General features: G+C 37.4%; 1 protein-coding gene across 1 annotated transcript in view; it reads right to left on the bottom strand.

Annotated features, from left to right (window-relative positions):
- ChAT (Choline acetyltransferase) overlaps positions 1-19,904 on the bottom strand; it is a 104,863-nt gene that overhangs the window by 8,287 nt on the left and 76,672 nt on the right. The window contains exons 3-11 of the mRNA XM_022069869.2: positions 16,207-16,404; positions 9,761-9,933; positions 5,540-5,732; positions 4,974-5,151; positions 4,243-4,475; positions 2,773-3,002; positions 1,757-1,879; positions 677-860; positions 8-208 (exon numbers count right to left, since the gene is read on the bottom strand). Of these exons, the coding sequence (XP_021925561.1) occupies positions 8-208; positions 677-860; positions 1,757-1,879; positions 2,773-3,002; positions 4,243-4,475; positions 4,974-5,151; positions 5,540-5,732; positions 9,761-9,933; positions 16,207-16,293 (1,602 nt within the window). The 5' untranslated portion in view covers positions 16,294-16,404. The remainder of the gene's footprint in view (positions 1-7; positions 209-676; positions 861-1,756; positions 1,880-2,772; positions 3,003-4,242; positions 4,476-4,973; positions 5,152-5,539; positions 5,733-9,760; positions 9,934-16,206; positions 16,405-19,904) is intronic.

The following is a 19,904-nucleotide window of genomic DNA, read 5'->3' on the forward strand; positions in this document are numbered from 1 at the left end:
ATCGTACCTGACTTGTAGACAAAGAAAAGTGATTGGCAGTTCTGTAAACGTCATCTTGGAAAATATCTGGTATGGGTTCTCCGAGGTCTTTGGCCAATTCTCTGAGACCCAGAAGGTGGACATCTATACCCTGGCCTAGAATGTTCTCCACCATTATCTCTGTCTGCTTCTTCATCGCTTCATCAAATAATTGAAGCTTCTGTTGTGCCTGTCGTCAAGAACAGTGAAATGAGTTCCCTTTCTGTTGGTAAAACTGCCATAATACTTCTGAAATGAGCTGTAGAGAGAACTGAAGGAATACTGATAGGATTCACCTACTTTTAGGCTGGTGTTAAGTAGATTTTATAGAGGTCAAAATTGCCCAACTCAGTATCTTTTATTTAACCCTTAATGTCAATAATTAAGCGTGGGAACCACGCATGCTTTTGAGATTGAAGCAATGGATTCCTGTTTTCTTTTCACAGTACGTACTAGAGTTTTAGAAAAAAATTATCTCTTATTATGAAAATTTTTGTAGGCTTCACAGCAGAAAATATGATGTGTTTAATTTGAGGACCTTTTTGGTCAGAGGTATTTTGAGATAAACCAGTCTCTAAAAAATATGGAGCATTGCATTCGATCATGCACAGATGCCAAGGATGACCATCTTCAGCAATAAATGATGACATTTACTCACATCATAGAGACTGAAGGTTACCCGTTTTCCAGACTGAATATCTTCAGTGCCAGATTCATCATGGCACATGGCCATCACCCACTGCAAAGTTTCGTTATGAGCTGACCTGATGCAGTCCACACGACCCAGTAGGAAACGTCGTGTTGACGCACTTTCGTAAGTTGCCACGAGTTTATGGTACAGTCTGCATATAAAACAGCAGACATTATTACATCAAAATTACATTGAACACCGTATGTTTCCTGAAGTATATGTGGTGTACAGTCAACACCCTTCTACATACTGTCAAACAAAAAACTTGGAACTGAAATTCTTTATATAATTTCAGAGGGAATTCCCCAGTGAAGTGCCACCACACTAGCTGCCATCCACCTTCTGTAACAATAAAAATGTACCATAGAGCAAGATAATGGAGTCCATTACAATGCCATGTACTATGCAGACAATTCCCTGAGATATTTTGTTGTACACCAACTTCTAGGCAAGCCATTCTATTGCAGTTTCTTCATGATCACTGCAATGTTTTTATTATTCAACATGCAACTTAAAAGGTCATCCTATTCTTGACACTGGTTATTTCTTCTTCTTTTTCCGGTTTAACAATGTTTGTACATTTTCCGGTACCCCAACATTTTTTTAGTTGGCTCGATCTATAGACATTTTGGTAGGACTCCTTGGACGAGGGATCGGCCCGTCGCAAAACCTCTACCTGTACACAGGACAGCACAACACAGAAAAACATCCATGGCTTGAGTGGGATTCGAACCCACGGTCTCAGCGACCAATCGGCACAAGCCCCACGCCTCAGACCGCGCGGCCCCTGATTATTTCTTTAATTATTTAATAATGCTGTGCCCATGTTGTAGGTGTGATGATAGATTCAGGTGATTTGTTGTTATATTGATATAATAAATCTTTATTTACATGAAAGCCTATGATTTCTAAATTTATTCTTTACTGTTATCTTCTAAAACTAAGTGTTCTGAGCAATGCGCATGCCTTACTTAGAAAGAGCAGACGTCTGCCGTCATGATATATGCTGCGTTTTTATAAAACTTTAATTTTCTAACACGTTATTACCTAAAATATGCCAACTGTAGTGACAGCTGTATATAGGCATCAGGACTGCATTTTACAGACTTGATGTACTCCTTCCCGTATCCAGGAAAGCGATAAACGTAGAAGTCCAGATCTTCGACCATTCTGTAATATAAATTAGAGAACGTTTGTGATTTATTATTGAACTAGTGGTACAGTCATTATGTATCTGGCTTTACGAAAATAATTGCTCCTCATTTAGCTTAAAGAGTTTATTGTGACATATTATGTTCAGTCCACAACAGTCAAAAGTTTTTTCTGTTTCTTTTGCAGTGCAATTATATTTTATTCTGAAGATTTCCGTCTTCTGGGTTGTTGCGCTGTGTAGTCTGTGATGAATATTCATCGCCCTGATGACGGAGGCAGTATGACCTCTGAAACGTTGGTTCACATCGACCAGACTACACAGCGCAACAACCCAGAAGACAGAAATCTTCATACTCCGATGACGGAGGCAGTATGACCTCTGAAACGTTGGTTCACATCGACCAGACTACACAGCGCAACAACCCAGAAGACAGAAATCTTCATACTCTGATGATGGAGGCAGTAAGACCTCTGAAACGTTGGTTAACATCGACCAGACTACACAGCGCAACAACCCAGAAGACAGAAATCTTCATACTCACCGCTGTGAAAACCTCAAATCCTACATATTTTATTCTATCCATGCCTAAATACCTTGTCATCTTCATTATGTTGCTTTGTAAAACTTGTTTATTTTATTATGAAATATGGTGATATTATTCTTTAATTATTTCCTCTTTTCGTATTAATTTTAAAATATTTCATATTGATTTAAGATGTATTGTTCTGACAATGGCTGTCTTCTTGTCTGCTAGAAGTTTACTGATGTTTCAGAGGTGCTGGCTGTCTCCCTGATCGGGGCAGAACAACCCAGAAGACAGCCATATTAATATTTGCCTCTGTTAGAACCTGAAATTTTACATAGTTATAAATTGTCTTTGTAAAATTTATCTTATTACTACTACACTTACAAATCTAAATTCTGAATGGCGTCTTGTATGTACTGGTGACTGTCCTGATTGATCACCCATTCCAATCTTTGCGGGGCTTGACACTGGATGTTGCTTGGAATGTTATCGGGAGCGGTAGGCATGCTCTCGCATTTCTTGAGCACATCGTCCATCAGCTGAACAATAGCCACACCTTCTGATGGCGAATGTTCATAGCACAGCCCCCAAACGCCATCACTAGAAATTATGATCTAGAAAGACAGGTTACTCGTGCAGTATGTGAAATATCAGTTGTGTAATTCTGCATTGTATGTACGCGTATTCATAATTACAGAGTGAATTTTATGCGACAGACTTGCACATAAATCACAATTTTTAATAAGATAATAAAATATTTAAAATACGTTCCAATTTGTAAATCGATCATTCGATACGGAACGTGAAATGATATTTTAAATATTTTATATTTTATTATCTTATTAAAAATTGTGATTTGACGGAAAATATTAAAATATTAACCTACTTCACAATATGACGCAAATATACTACCTTATTGCACATAAAGTTCAATTCACCTGTCAATTCCTAGCTCCTGTATGGAACTACATGACGTACTGCCGAGCACTATAATATTTTTTTTGTACGAGTCAATTATCTCTTCATAAAATCAATTTATCTTTTTATAGGAGTTTCTGCCAGGAGCCAGAAAGTTACAGATGCATTAATTAACCTTAATCAGTGAACACGCTATGCTATAGGGTTATTTAAGAATTTTAACAAATTGCGACACAGGCGATATAATTTGCATTTATGAATTATTGTGAATTAAATTTATATATAAAAAATGCAGTGTAGGGCATAAAATATTTTTGTGCTGAGTTTAATTTATAAAACTGAAGCTGGTATATTTTGTTTATCATCAAAACAGAATTGTTTAATTGTTTAATTTTAACCGTCTAATCACAATAAAATATTTTATTAAATATTAAAATATTATTACTACAATTAACATTTAATATTTAAAATATTTAAAACATATTAAAATGATGCTCTTTCTATCGAAATGTTCGATTTACAATTAGAGCATCATCTTTTTCACGACATGTTTCGGTTTTCAATGAACCATCTGATGATGCTCTAATTGTAAATCGAACATTTCGATAGAAAGAGCATCATTTTAATATATTTTAAATATTTTAAATATTAAATGTTAATTGTAGTAATAATATTTAATAAAATATTTTATTGTGATTAGACGGTTAAAATTAAACAATTATAATCATCACAATATGACGCAACATTATCATCTCATCAAAACAGAAGTTTCATGGTAAATGGCATGGGGATCCTTTGCCAGCAATTGCATACGCCATCGTCAAGGTAGATTGGCACAGGTAATTGTTTCAGTAAAACCTGAGACTTGTGGGTCAGTCAGTACATTCCAGAAACTCTGCATTGGGATTATGATTTTTAAATGAATGATGCTCCCACCTGAACTGTCGTGTCAAACCAGCGGTTGGCTGAATTAGCCGCACTTCCTCCACCGTGAATCATCTGATGAGACATATTTGTTTCATCTCTTGAATCCACAATGTGACCTCTTACAGTTTCTGGCACGTCACTTCGCAGGGTACGGCAATTGAAGCTTGCAGGTAAAGGCTCGTCAAGACACACTAGCAGCAGGGCGTTCTCGATGACCTCAAGGTTCTGCTTGTTTTTCTTATCTGAGGTCAATAGAGAAGTGTCAAAAGGAAACCTTTCGATGTTGTGCAAATGCACGGACAGAAGAGAATGAAATAGGCGTAGTTGAAGATTTTAATTAACTTTTAGCGTAGGGATAAAAGAAACTTAAAAAACATGGCGAAGAAAATGTGCTATGTCAGCATTCTTTCTCGTAGGAAAATAAAATTAAGATTTGACTGTTAATTTTGCGTGTACCAACTGAAATGTCATATCAAATCATTTATTAAGTTCTCTTATGCAAAAGACTGTGTCTACGTAACACCATGTTCTTGCACTGTTCTTATTACTGTAATTCAACACCCTCATTTGCCTCAATTCCAATTAAATATTACTAATTTTATTCTCATATTTACATTTAATTTTATACAGGTATTTTCATGTGTTTTTTAACTCTGTAACAGAAGTACAAATTATTATTCTCTTATAAGCTGCATCTTTAAATTGAAGTATATGAATTTATGGTATCAAAACTGTCTCACCTTGTCTGAGTTTTTCTCTAGCAACTGCCCAGGTGTCTCTCCTTTCAGACGTGAGAATCCCGACTGGTGGAGACAACGGCTGACAGGAGGCATCTTGAAGGATGTGTAGAAACTGGAAGGTCATTTCGTCTTCTGTTAGCCTGTTCTTCTCACTTGGTTTCAGCGCCATGACATACAGCTGTGGGGGACAATTCACTTACTTTATTAATTTCCATATCTTCAGTTATATATGCTGCTTTGGTTATGCAGTGTCCAATAAAAATGACAGGTTGCCTAAGTACTGGACGATGTTCTGTTCATTTTAATGGTAAGTTATGTTGTTATCAACTTTTCATCAGTAGTATTTGAAATTCTAATTGTGACAATTACGAAGATGGTTTTATTCTGAGCTGTAGCACCGTGTAGTCTGGCAGAAGTTTATTAACATTTCAGAGCTCCTTGTTGCCTCATTTCCCTGATGATGGAGGCAGCGAGTACCTCTGAAACTGGTAAACTTCTACCATACTACATGGCACTATAACCCAGAAGACAGTCATCTTCAGTATTTAATAAGTTTCAAAGCTTACATGGTTCCTGCAAGCCACAATTATATTTTCTGTTCCCTGATTTGTATCTCCTTCTCCGTGTTTAATTTTGGTGTAGATGAAGTCTCGCGTCTTCCCTGGCTGTCGATATGACGTGAAGAGACGATAGTATTGAGACATGCAAAGCGGTTGGCCCTTCTCTCGTGATGTAGCTCGCTCCACTGGTATTGCATGTCTGATAACAACACAAACACAATATATGTACTGATAAAATTCTTGCCTTTCAAGAAATCTGTTTTCATAAAATTATTAGCTTCAGTCGCTTTCCATTATATTTGTAAATTCGACGTTTCGGAAACTGTCTTCGTCATCAGGTAGCGATGGAGGAAGTTTCCTACTCAGGTGGACCCGGAGGATAGGATATCATTCAAAGAATTTGCATAATAGCCTTTTATTAAGGCATGCAGCACGTAAGTTTCCAAGGAATGTATTCGAAACCGAATATCTGATATACAGAGATCATTTGGTGTACCTAGACGTAGACGGAAAGATACAGTTAACTTTTACCCGGGGGGATATAGATTATGAAGTTGTGATCTCACGATGGGATTGAATGACAGTGATTATTTATTTATTTTTATAACAGCAAGGATCTGTTGAATGGATGAATATCCGCCGACGTCTCAGTGTCGGAGTTCGTTAGTTAGTCAGTTGACCGAAAGGTTTAAGATTACTAACACCGCCGTCCGAGATAGTTCACATTCGGTCAATAATTTCGTTGTTGTTCATTTGGGCTGTAACGCCGTATGGATTTATGGTTAGATACCAAAATTTCGGAGAAAAATTCTGTGGTCATTTTCAGACCTGCGTTGCGCGACTCAGAAGACCAACATCGACATCTTCGCCGCTGTCAGAATGTCAGATCTCTAACTTAAAAGCTTTTTTGCGGTCCTGCTTCTCAATTAGGAGTTACGATTTCAAATTTCGGCCAGGAGACAGGATATCCTCTAAAGGCCTCTGTGTTTTCCCTGTAACCTTCGACTAATTACAGGTATTTTACGTTAAAGTAGACCGAGGCCACATCCTACTTCAACTGTTATAAATCTTACGCGAATCATCTTACCATAATATACGCGGTTAAAACTAATTGTTAAATAAATAAATAAATAATCATTATTATCCTCCAATTTACTTAATTCTTTAAAATAGCCGCCCTTCAAGGGATTTTCACAACAAAATCACGTTGCTACATTTTTGCACTCATTATCAAAATTGTAATAGACCTGCGATTCAAGAATAGTCATAAATCTATAACCGTCACTCATTTTATCGTCGTATTACAAAAAGTTATCGTATATCTTAAATCGATCTTAACATTTTCATAAGCATTTACTTATACAGAAACATGCTTTATAAATGTAAGCCTACGAATATTTGTTCGTGTGTACCGTCGCGACATTTCATCAGACTCTGCAACAATGGTTTATAAATGGTCAAGTTGTTACTCTTAAAATCAAATGACCTGAAAAGTATTACTTTCAACCTCGCCGATAGATGGTCTACAAGCTCCTTTGGATCGCAGAACGAGGTGGCCACAGTCGATAGTCGAAAATTATCGCTTTATCATAAGATTTTATGTCGTTTAAGGAAACGAACTTTGTCGACAGTTCGTGTAGTTGCCAACTACTTTGCGTGCAAGTGAAATCGGTAACGTGGCATGGTGGTAGTAAAAGGGGTTGGAGGATCTACGGAGGTTTAAGTTAACATGCGCATTAGAGGCGTATTTTCTCATTGGTGGTTGTTGAATCGTTTCCCTCCCTCCTGGTTTAGGTGCAATGCGCCGTCGTGTTGTCTCGAAGGACAAACTGCTATTTACACATTTCATGCTCTTTCAATGTGACAGAAAAGTAGAGGAAAGTAATGTACAATGTAAATGACAGCAGGAAACAACAATCGATTTTCAATTGACAATAAAAGGTAAATTTCCCATGATGGGGTCCAGCTCCTTCGTGTTACGTAAAAGACGTGGAATTCTTGACTAACTGAGCGACTAACAGTTTCTCATTTGGCCATTCCTCCATGAAGTTCGACAGTTGGGAAAAACCATTCATAATTTATGATCGACTCTCAATTTCATTCGATCCAATGAGACCCCTTCAGTTGAAACAGCTTTACTAAATAATTTAAGAATCAATCAATTAAACAAAGGCATCCTATGTGGCTGCTGGCTCTCGCATTCAATCTTTACATATTACTTTACAAACTGATTCATGGGTTTGAGTGGGTTTGGTAGTGTGGGAGGTACATACTAAATCTCGTCTCTTTCTCATTTCATGTGTTAATCTTTAACGCCTTTTGCGCCCTTGACTTTTCAACATTTATAGGACTTATAGTGTCTTTTCTACAAATCTATTCGTTCTCCACAAAATTTTAAAATATGGAATGTCCCAAAACGTTATATAAACATAAACACTTTGGTGGCCGCTTGTCAGTCAGTTTCTCACTACTGCCAACTGTGCCACGAAGCTAGCGGTGGTCTTGTCGAACATCTACGCTAGATTCACTAATCCTGTAAGTGCTAAGACTGACGTATGTAATGGTTTAATTGATTAAAATGAATATTTTATTTATTTATTTAATATGTATTTGCATCTTTTTGGAACACTCTGCATTTTTGTGGCTTTATTACACGCGATTTATTCATTCATTTTTGTAGTCGATTATTTATTATTGTATCGTGTTTCTAATTATTTTCTACTCGCTCTGTCGACTTTATGATCGATTATCCTATATCGATTCGGCCACGCTTGGAAGGAATCACATTTCGCTTGTATGGAGTTTGCTTTAGTACTATTTCTTCTTTACAAAAGTTTTATATACTTACAGGAAATTTTACTTTGTTAAATTGTGATCATGTAAAGTTTTCTACATCATATTTTAAAATGTCTGACTTATGTGATAAATATCGCAGATTAACGCTGTATTTTGGCTCATTTTTATATATGTTGTGGTAATTTAAGTAAACAAGGTTAGGGTAGGGGAGGGGAGGGGAGAGTTAGAAGGAATGAATCAAAGAATCACTGGAAGACTAAAGACTTTGATCTTATTTATATATCTCCGCATAAATTAATTAAAGTAAATAATTTTTAATTATTATTTACTAAATAATGTTTTAAATTACTTAATAATTTATTACGCACATTTTTGCATTGGTGGCCCATTTTCTCCTCGAAAACGAAACGCCATTAAACTTAGCTAACGACACTAGTGCCACCATGATGACACTGATCGCAACGTTAGTTTACATTCTGCATTTATTTGAGTGAGTAGTAGGTTATCAGTTAACATAAATAAATATTCAACATTATTATGCATAGTTTTTCAAATAGAGGTTATTTCATGTTTATTTTAACAGACAAATGAAAGTCTGATGTGCGTATTAATAAACTCGAAAGTGAACTGGCGAGTGGTGATAGGTAGTCGTATATCTGTGTGACGTGACGGTAATGTTTTGTGAAGTGAGGTTAGACCAGATGGTATCCAGGCGAATACGCAGTTCAAACGACAGAATGACACCCGACGTGGGCACTGAAAGGTAAGTCTTGTTCCATGAAATATAAACCAGTGACGGAGCTTGTCTTCTGACGGGCGGAAAGTTGGATCGCTAGTCGATAGCGAATAATGCCATTCATATTTCTTGTAATGACTTTACTGTATGGTGTTAATGTATACGATGCTGTGTTTTAGGCATCACGCCATCTTGTGACGAACTTGTTGAAGGATTCTATACCAGATCTAAAATAATAATAATTTTAATTTAACGTAACCTGTCAGAAAACATAGTGAAATGTTTCTAATTTCAGTAGCGGAATTATAAACGCTATTACCTTTATTGACGATATAAGATTAGGATTAGTTGCTGTGTCTAGGTGAAATTAGCCAGTATTGATGCAATAACACGAGAATAAATTGAGGGATTTTTATGAAATTTGGCATGGACGTTATATAATTGGCACCTACATGAATATTGTTCTTTTTAATTTTCTTCGGTGCTTAATGTAAACGGGCGGAATGTCAAATTCGTGTTCTGTGAGGATGTGGTCGCCATTATCAATAATCTGCGCATTTATGATGAAGTGTGGTGTTTACCTTTGAAAAGTTAGTGTACTTCAAAATCTGTTTCTTCACTACTAGACGTAGTTGCGTGCTCGTTCAGACATGACCACTTACATTGCCCTGTAAGTATGGGTGGGCAGAACTCACCTGTCCATAATATCTTTGTGGCTGAGTATGCCCGTCATGATTCGGGCAGCGAACCTGGCCATGTCGTAGGCTGACCGGAATGATCTCGGCGGAAATACCATTCCGGGGTTCGAGTTGATGGGCAGAGGAATGGGGTTGTTGAGATACATATCGTTCAGCCACCAGGTATATGCCTGCAACAGTCAAATGGGCCCCGCTGTGACTATGGTGTTCCCAGCTTAACTACTGCAATCTTAAAATCCTTCATGCCGTGTGGGATGATAATACAGAAGCACCTTTGCTACTTGTTTACTTTACTCTGTTAAAAAACGTTTCGGCTTCAAGATATTATCATCAAAAATATTTAATCATAATTTTAATGTTTGTGTGATTCATCTGATAATGACGTGCAATTTTTACGATTTAATGTATTATTTTATTATGTATTTTTTGAGTTAGTACAAGTGGGGTCCGCAGTGGCCGCGCGGTCTGAGGCGTGGGTCTTGTGCCGCTTGGTCGCGGGGACCGTGGGTTCGAATCCGACTCAAGCCATGGATGTTTTTCTGTGTTGTGCTGTCCTGTGTACAGGTAGAGGCCTTGCGACGGGTCGATCCCTCATCCAAGGAGTCCTACTAAATGTCTATAGATCAAGCCAACTGAAAAAGTTGGTGACCCGTAAAGGGTACAGGAAAATGTAGAAACATTGTTAAACCGGAAAAAGGAAAAAAAAGAAGAGTTAGTACAAGTTACATTTGGCTTAAGTCCTTCTTACCTAACACTAAATATATGTCATCGCTAACTATAACGGATTATATCACGTGATAAGTGTAAAACGATTTGTAAGAAGGTTGTCCACCGAACTTGGTCCTTTAGAAGTTTATAGTATCCTAAGCAATCAAAGAATTAGCTGAAATTGAGTGACTTATTGTAAGATCTTACCTCAAAAACACTTTGAGACGTTTCGAAACCACTCACATGAATTTGGATTTGGTTTGCATAGAATTTGTGCTTCTGCTGAGGTTTATAGGAGAGAAATACTTAAGCTTGGAAATAAATATGAAGATGCCGATGAACTGAGTTATTTATAAAAGTGGCATATGAAAATACATCTCATTAGATAGTGTCTGAGGAGCACATTATCTGAAATTAAGTTTTCGAGGAAAGCGTTTAATTTGACTAATGATAATTATTCAAATATGGGTCTTAGTGATTCATTAGCAAAATGTTCTCGTCACTCAACTTCTGTCAGTGTTTTTAATCTGAACTGAATGCGTTTCTCAACGTGACAGTATTAAAAAACAAAATTACACTACAGGGAGTAACTAAGTTTGTTAAACCGAAGTTGTCTGAAACGTAAAAATATTCAGATCTCTTGGGATTTCGCTGTATTGTTATTTTGCTTCTTCCCAGTATTGCACACACATTAACATTCTTTATATATATTCGTATTAATAGGCGGAATTGTGGACAAAAGAGAGAAGTTGATGTATGTGAAGAGAACAGATTTCTCTGGGTTTCTATTGGCTATATGATCAGAGTATGCGCTGTTGGAGCGTTCCCCCTGATTGGGCTTCCACCCGCCATGCTCGGTAGTAGCTACAGAGATTTTACCCCCGCTCCGTCCCACCTCCATCTTATGGCACCTGCAGAATTTCAAGTCGTCCCACACATTCAATGCTAAAATGTGTGATTTTTATTCCATATTTTGAAACAGTATCTCTTTTACGTTTAGCAGCTTTGTGTCTCAATAAAAGAATAGACCACTGGATTTACTATTCGGTCCGCTGTTCTTGAAAGAGGAATATATAAATTTCTTAACTCATAGTCGCAGGTTATTTATATGTTTCAGCTGTGCAGATTATATGAACATTGGATGAAATGTAAAGGCTATCAAGTCTCATGAATACTTTGGGATTCGTAAGGAGGTAGTTTTAGTCAGTGTGAAGGTCCTGTGTAGGCATTAATCTGGAAGTGCTGAGGAAAACCATGTATCACTTTAGGAATACTGGTGACCAAGTCGAGATTCGAACCGGGTGTTTCCATAAATATACATAAATATTAAGCATAATCTGCTCGTTTCTGCACGCATCACAACAAAATAACCTTCCTTCCGCTATCAGCTAGGTGGCGGATGACAGAAGCCCCTGATTTGGGACCGAGGGTATAATAATGTGCTGTTTGGCGATAGATGAGTATAGAGAAATGGTGGAATGACGTTTAGCAGGGAGAAGTCTGCTCCAGTCCTACTTCGAACACCATGAATGCCGCTTAGAGTCACCCGGGATTGAACCTGGTACTCCGCGGCGATATTCCAGTGTCTGACCACCTCGGCCCACGCAAAAGTTCTTTATAAATCTCTGGCATGATAAATAATTGCGAAAAGAACCTTATGGTGTAGTATTGGCGTTTATAGGTCACAGTCGACAGGTTTCAAGTTTAATTTTCTGCTTAAGTGCGACTGCACTCAGAAGTTTTCGTGTTGGAAATGAAAGGACATGTGTTCTTAACCTGGATAAGTGACAAACTGGTTTCACGGGCACAGCTTTTAGCCCATATTACAGAGATTTTTCGTTTTAAACTAGCTCAGGAGACATCTACGTTTGTTGAGCATTATAGAGGTTTATTTTATTCATTCCAGACAAACGATTGAAGGTTATCTCAAAACCTTATAACTGCTTCTTCTCACATTCTTTGCAATTAAACATTCATAATGATCTTGTTCTTTGACACTAATGATGTCTTCTGATGTTGTCTTTAAATTACGTAGCGAACGATGATTGATAGTCGATACATTTACTGTTCCTCATTCTTGTGATTGACGACGTCTGATGAAACTATACATTAGGCAGATGGTAAGAAGCCAATGAAACATTTTACCATCGAAAATATAAAATATTTTAATATTCACAATCGCCCACAGAGACTTAGAATTTGGTTTAGAAATTTTGGCCACTCATTCATGTACTTTCGTCTATAAAATTAAAAGTGGAAGTCACAGGATTGTTTATCGTCGTGTGTTTTTTTTCATATTAATGCTGGTTTTCTTAGCTTAACGTTTAGTAAATCAGGGTTATGTAATTCTAGTTACTTACGTTGACGAAACAAAATGACAGAACCTAACACATGCTGACATCTAGTGGTGTAAGTAAGAATTCTAGTCTTCGAGTTATTTGTTATTCTGGGTAATAAAAAACAAGAATATGTGCATTAGTGCTGTGTTTTGATATTTCTCGTTGCTGAGAGTTCCCAATTTCGAAATAAATTCTACAAAATGGTATGCGAAATATTATAGGTAAGACCCTGAAGTTAACATAAAATGTATACTGTGTAAAGTGATCTAAATTCATAATATTTCATGCCTAGAGAATAATGACGTTTTGAAATTTTGGTTTTTAATCTCTATATTTTTATAGAATTGTGATTTTATTGTAATAATCAATACGACATTCCACGATTAAATAATCATGATACGTATTTGAAGCTAAAATACAAAATAGAATAATTCTGCCATTTCTGTCTTCTAGTTTTCCTTTGCATTGTTTTCGTTATTCTGGTTTTCCTTTATACTCTGTTTTGTCCTCTAATTTTCTAGCATTCTTCTGTTTTCTAACCATCCCAATTTTTCATGAAGGGTACAATTTATGAAATACTCATTATAAATTTTCGTAACTTTAATCTGTAAATGACGAAAGGAAATTTTCATACACTTGATAAGTTTTATGTGTTATGTTCACGTGGAATTAACAGTGCAAACTGAATTAAAAACAAAGCTGTTTGGGAAGGGGAATCAATACTACACATCATCACTTGTAGGTTCCGCGGGCTAGTCGATGCATGAAGATAGTTAAGGCAAATCCAATTATTATTTTTTATTTTATTAATCTAGTTTTCTTCCCCTCTTCTTACCCCTTGAGGGTTAATGTTTGCGGAAGAGTTTCTGTCTCCCTCTAGCTCTGAATTACAGGTCGTGGGGACTGAGGCATGCGGGATGTGTTCGCATGAGCAGCGAAATGTCATTTACTTTCCGAGTCGATGATCAAACAATTTTCATAGTAACCGCGGCGAGTGATACAGTCAGGTCCAACTGCGATGTAATGACACAGCAGAGGGCAACGGAATCTACAAACACTTTCACGGTTCATTGGTATTTCTTAGGTGACCTTTCATGAAAGTGAAACTTGAGTTTTTTCACAGAGACAGTAGCAAAACAAACCTACGTTTTGATTAAATTAATTTTTTTAAGAAATATCAGCGGATTTACCCTTCGATATATAACGTCGCCGTTCAAAGGTGAGGAACGTTACTTCGTATTTCATAAATCCCATGTTCGTAACTCGGTCTGGATATTAGCTATTCTAACTAAGATTTAATGTTTCAATTGAATAAAAATTTTCTTGGATATTATCCATCGTCTAGTAAATATAAAACGCAAAACGAGATAGGGATTAGCTCTATCTAGTGGACCCAACTGTGTAGGAACCTGAAGACGGAGATAGAGTCCCATCTCCGAAACGTCGTTTTACGTTTTATATTTATTAGACGATGGATAATATCCAAGTAAATTTTTATTCAATTGACTCTTCACCATCGTCAAGAAGTTTTAGATCTGATTTAATGTTTCGATCCCTATCATGAAATAATCAACTCTTAAATGTATAGTGTATTAATTAATTAATTATATTAAATTGCAAGGTATTATCTTTTAACGAGATTGAAAGCGGAGAACCCAAATTGTAAATTGCCCAGAACCCGCCATTTATGTACCGGTTCTTATGGTGATGTTGTGAGAGTAGCAATTATTGTGGATTGGTGGGCAAATGTCAAGGAAGGAACGGCACTTGACTTATTTGCAGTTGGCGCGTTCTGGTCAATTTAAAGTTCGTTGTATACATTTCTTATGCGTACATCAGGGCCATTTATTACTTGAAGCCGTTTGTACATGGCGTGGTACTATAATCTCTCCCCCCTGTCACACAGCCCTGTTCTCTGACTAACGGGATAACGAATTGAAATTGATTTTTCGTTGTGTGTGCGCCGGGTTTGGATACCTGGAAGGCGTCACTGTAAGGTAAAGGGAAAGCGACTCGTAAAGAAACAAATGAAACAGAAGCAGCGCTTTGGTGAATGGGACTCTTACGTGGCACTCACTCGTGCCTTGTGCACTCTCCGTAATTAATCAGCTGAGAGTTGTATCGGGAAAGAAATTTCACGAACTTGTGTGCGCAGAAGTTGAATAAGGTTTTTGCCCATATATCGGATGTTGAGGCTGTGCGCGCTTAAATATATTTGTACATATATGCGTGTAAGTTTTTGTTATTTTTGTTTTATTGAACTAAACTTCCAATTGCTAATACTGTGTTACGCCGAACGACATGATTAGTGGTTAATGAATTGGAAATTTATTTGTAAGGAAGTGGTCGTGGCACAATTTCAATTACTATATTGGCGAATGTCTGGCTGGACATACGTAGGAGCACAGGATTAAAATAGGTCCTAAAAATAGTACGTGGGTTGTGGATTGGATTCACGTTGCTGAAGATGGAATAATGGGGGCTCTCGGATTCCGTTAAAGTTTGCAAATCCATTTGACCAGCTGAGTGACTGTTAGCTTCATAAGATACAGTTAGTTACTCACGTATCAGCCGTGCACGTCGGATATTTCTCATCGATTAGCTTCAGACCCAACTCGACATAGGTGGGGTAGGATGCACGATTGTGCATGTAGTGCATGCGTTTCATCTGTCTTTAAAACTTTAACAGCGATGATCTAACCTGTTCCTGCACTGCGTTTACTTCAGACTCTTCTTCTTTTACGATTTTCTTAAATTCTTTCAGCGTCTGCGTATTTTCCCTTCAAAAATTAGATTTTACTTTTCATTTACATTTAAATTGAACTCCAGTGACATGAAATTGGAGTTTTCGAGAAGGCAGGGAGCTTTTGTTTCCTCGTAACAACAGCACGTAAACCTACCATTCTACCAGAACAATTGAGTTTAGAACTCCTCTCTGTGTTTTACACTCTGTTTCCCCGTTGTTTAAGAGCGAGTAGACAAAATGGTAGTCGATAAAAGATGGCGTGTTTTCTTTGTGAACGTCAGTGGCAATCCAAAAACAACGGAAACAGAATCGATTATTACAATGTTCTAAGCGAGAAGTGATCCGCATCGAATGTTGAAAAACAACGAACCTTTCGGCATACATTGCAGTTGTCATCTTCAGGGCGAATGTGCATTGGGAATTCTAGGAAGTCGAATGTAGAGCGTGCCGTGGTTGGCGAAGCGGTGAGACGGATTTGGTTGGCGGAACAGAGGACAATAATTACATTGCAGTTGGTTGAGACCCAACAGCAACGGCGGACACTTGACATGCTCGTGGAAGTGACTGACTGGGAATCCACAGGCTACATTGGTTACCATGGTTACTTTGTTTCACTTTAAATTACTAGTTTGTGCCTTAATTATGCTTACCCAATTATCTTGTTCCTCCCGAAGCTGCAGAAGCTTTTCTTGTAGTCTTTGCCCCTGACCAGTACTCGATCCGAAGGCCTTTACCATCGTTTTCGTTTTCTCATATTGTGAATCACTGACGATTGGTTTTACAGCAGCTAGGTAGCGTTCCAGAGTTTCGTCCAAGTTTGGCACCGGGAGTTTCGGCAGAATAATTTTCTGGGGGAAAAAACACCACAGTTTGTGAGATTTTAGGTTCACACAGCGGTGAGACGAAGATGGCTGTCTTCTGTCGTCTGTTGCCGACTTTCAAAGGTGCTTGCTGCCTGATGATGGAGGCAGCAAGCATATATGAAACGTCGGCAAACTTTTACCAGATTACAAAGCTAGAAGACAGTAATAAAAATACAAGTACTAAACTAAAATTTGTGTTGCAACGTAGTAAGTACAATTTAATGACATTGGGGAAAGAACCACGATATTTAACACCGCTAAAACCAAATGTCCAAATCGACATGACCTGACCTGAGATAACTGTATTAACGTCGCACTTTCACAGTATACGTCTACGAAGCACAGTTCTTCTTGAGAAGCTTACAGTCACTCAGATGATCATGAAATTTCTATGCTTTTACGAAATCCGGTTTAAATACAGATTTACAAGGACTCTCACCTGAATCCTACCTTGAGCCAGATTCATTCAATCCTTACAATCAAACACAGTTTCTTGAAGAGCCCTTTTAATATTATCCTCACATCTACGATCAGATATTCCAAGAGCTGTTTTCCTTCTATGTTCATTTTTAAATTTTATTGTGCGTGCTGCATGCCCCGCCCACAGTCATCTTACGTTTGATCGTACTAATAATTAGCCTATTTGATGATAAGTGCAAATTACGGAATTTCTTCGAAGATCTTTTACTATAAAGCATTTCAGGACCAGACATGGATGGTCACTACTGCTGCTCTAAGTTTAATTGCCTTGATGAAATCTTCTAGGGGCTATCAGCCTGTTCTTAAGACCGCCATGTTGAAATGGTATTAGTTCAAAAGATTGAATGTCAGGGTGACATACAGTATTACCAATGGCGATACATGTGATAATTTTATATGTATATATTTTGACAAAATCTTCTAGCTTGATTAATTTATATTAACAAGGAAGAAGTATAGTTTCCTAAACTTCTCTTTAGAACTTGCTGGGTGTTCAGAAGTATTAAAGCAAGAAAACACTTTAATAACGGATGACTATAATAAAACATAATTCTTGTAATTACTGTGATTGTATTTGTTTCTTATTTAATGGAGTCAAATTAAATGGTACCAGGGAGTTGTGTATTATGTTACGGGGATAATGATGTGGTCGTTCTGCCAGGGGATCTACCAGGACGCTGGATACGCATTAGTTAATAATGTAATAATTGTATGTCGCTACATGAACTGCTCGCTAAATATATGTAAGTTCGCATCGATTTCGGATTTTAAAAAAAACTGAAAATTGCTGGCTGTTGCAGATTAGACTTGTCGGAGATCGTAAGGTTTCGTTTTGTGAAGGGTGCACTGCATTCATCGCAGGCCACTCAGCGGGAGGTTAGGTTACGTTAGGTTAGGTACAATTCTCAGTGGGTTGAAGTATATTGATCTTACTGGAGGCTGCACGGTACTGTTTTTGGTTAGGAAATGCTTCTAAAGCCGACTCAGATTAATGGTTATTGAAGACAGTGAACACACCTAAATCATCAACCTGAAATTTAAAAACTGAGATTTTAGATTCTCACTGCTGTGAAGATGTCGATGTTAATCTGATTTGTAACACTTTATGGGCGCGTTCTCCAAATCCATGGTGTTTACACGGTGTTAGAACACTGAACACTAATATTGACATATGCGTGGTTTCTAACGGGGCTAGTATAATGCTACCAGACACAAAACCATTCTTAAGTTCTAGCCATGGAAATTAGAGCTAAATGAAGCCCTCGTGTTATGTCAATTATGACCGTTGTATCGATTTATACTACTGACACTGACGCACGTTTTACGCCCCTGTCAAAAAGAGACGACCACACCCTGAAATCAAATAATGTATAAAAGATGATATAGCAGAACGAAAAGAGTACAGACTGAACTAATACATTGTAGAGTTGACTGTACTGTTAAAGGTCCGCTACGTAATTTTGTGTATAAATAAATAATGTATTATTTGTGTTTGCTGTAGACTGAGGAAAAGAGCGAGTCTACTCTTGTACGGACATCTGGAATTGGCATTCAGTCCGTCAACATCTGATCCCGTGATATACAAATAATAAGCGTTAGTGTGTTTGGATAGGGGAGAATAAGCGAGTGACGTGGAGACAGACGCACATTGGACAAACCCTGGGCGCAGGGCTTCGTCAACTTAAATAATTAATACATCTGTAGAGGGGCCAGTGATTGCAGGGGCGAATTATTTGGTTTATAGAGTAATTACTAAAAGTAAAGCTCTGGGGATGACAGTTGTGCTTTGTTCTGTGTTTGTAAATTCGAAATATGCGTGCTTCATTAAGGCAAAGCAATTATACTTAAGACCTGAAGTTTTAACGGAGGTAGAAATTCCAGTAATGGTTCTCTGGTTTCTGGTACTATTGTAGTTTTGAAGGTTACTTTCGACGTTCGGAGGAGTATAACTTTAGCTTAGAATTTGTGACTCATTCCTCCGAAACCTTGGTACAACAGCATATTTGTGTCTGCAATAACTGAACACTAAAGCCGACGAGGTATACATAACAGTATAGAGGCGTTTATAAAGTAAGTTTGCTCCAAATCTGAGTTCATATGTTTACAATTGCTTAATGTTGTAGTTTTTCAACCTGTCTTACCGAACGTAGGAGCTGAATGGTTAAAATTCTTGTTTCGTTTACGGGAGATTCTGGAATTAAAATCTTAACCCGGAGACCGGCTATTCTCTCTTAAGTTTATAGTGGTTTTCCTTCGTCTCTCCAGATAAATTCCCTTATAATACCTTAAATTATACCACGACCACTTTGTTCCATATTATTTTTCTGATTTATAATTTATTAATTATATTAATTATTCTACGCTATATAATCTGAGCTACTGATAAAGTCGATAAATAAACTACAAGTAAATAAATATGAAAGTCTCTGTTAACAGTACGTCTGCAGACGGCTGTACAGTTTCACTGGAATTCCTCCTTTCTTTTAATGTGAGGCAAACTTTACTCCCCTTCCGCAATATTTCTACGACTGCCCTTAAATAAACGATGCTGATCTGATGATTATTACAACGCAGTGTTTAAATAATTGGGCGCCACCCCGTCACCCCTCCCTGCTTACAGTCTACTTAACAGAAGAGGGTGCGTACGTTGATTCAGGTGATCGGGGGGGGGGGGGGGGGGCTGTTTGTCTGCTCTGAAGGTAGGCACGATACAAACTTCAAAATTTTGCGTATTATTCAGAAAGAAAACATTACACCGCCTACTGCACGATGTGAAAATGAGGATATACTTTTTAATTTGTGTTTAACGACAAAGTCTACAAAGCTTAAGTACGCTTCCTAGAAATAAGTTAATTATGCATAAGAAATATGAAGAATTGTCTAACCTGAGTAGCTGCGTAAATTGTTGATAAATATTTTGATGTGAAAACCTTGCAGACCGACTTATAAATAACGTACTCACTTACTACCCATCTACGTAAATTAATAAATGGAAGATTGTGAAC

The sequence above is a fragment of the Zootermopsis nevadensis genome, unplaced genomic scaffold (genome assembly GCF_977971745.1).
Source record: "Zootermopsis nevadensis isolate Lab colony 2312 unplaced genomic scaffold, Znev_1.0 Znev_ptg000012l, whole genome shotgun sequence".
Taxonomy (NCBI): Eukaryota; Metazoa; Arthropoda; class Insecta; order Blattodea; family Termopsidae; genus Zootermopsis; species Zootermopsis nevadensis.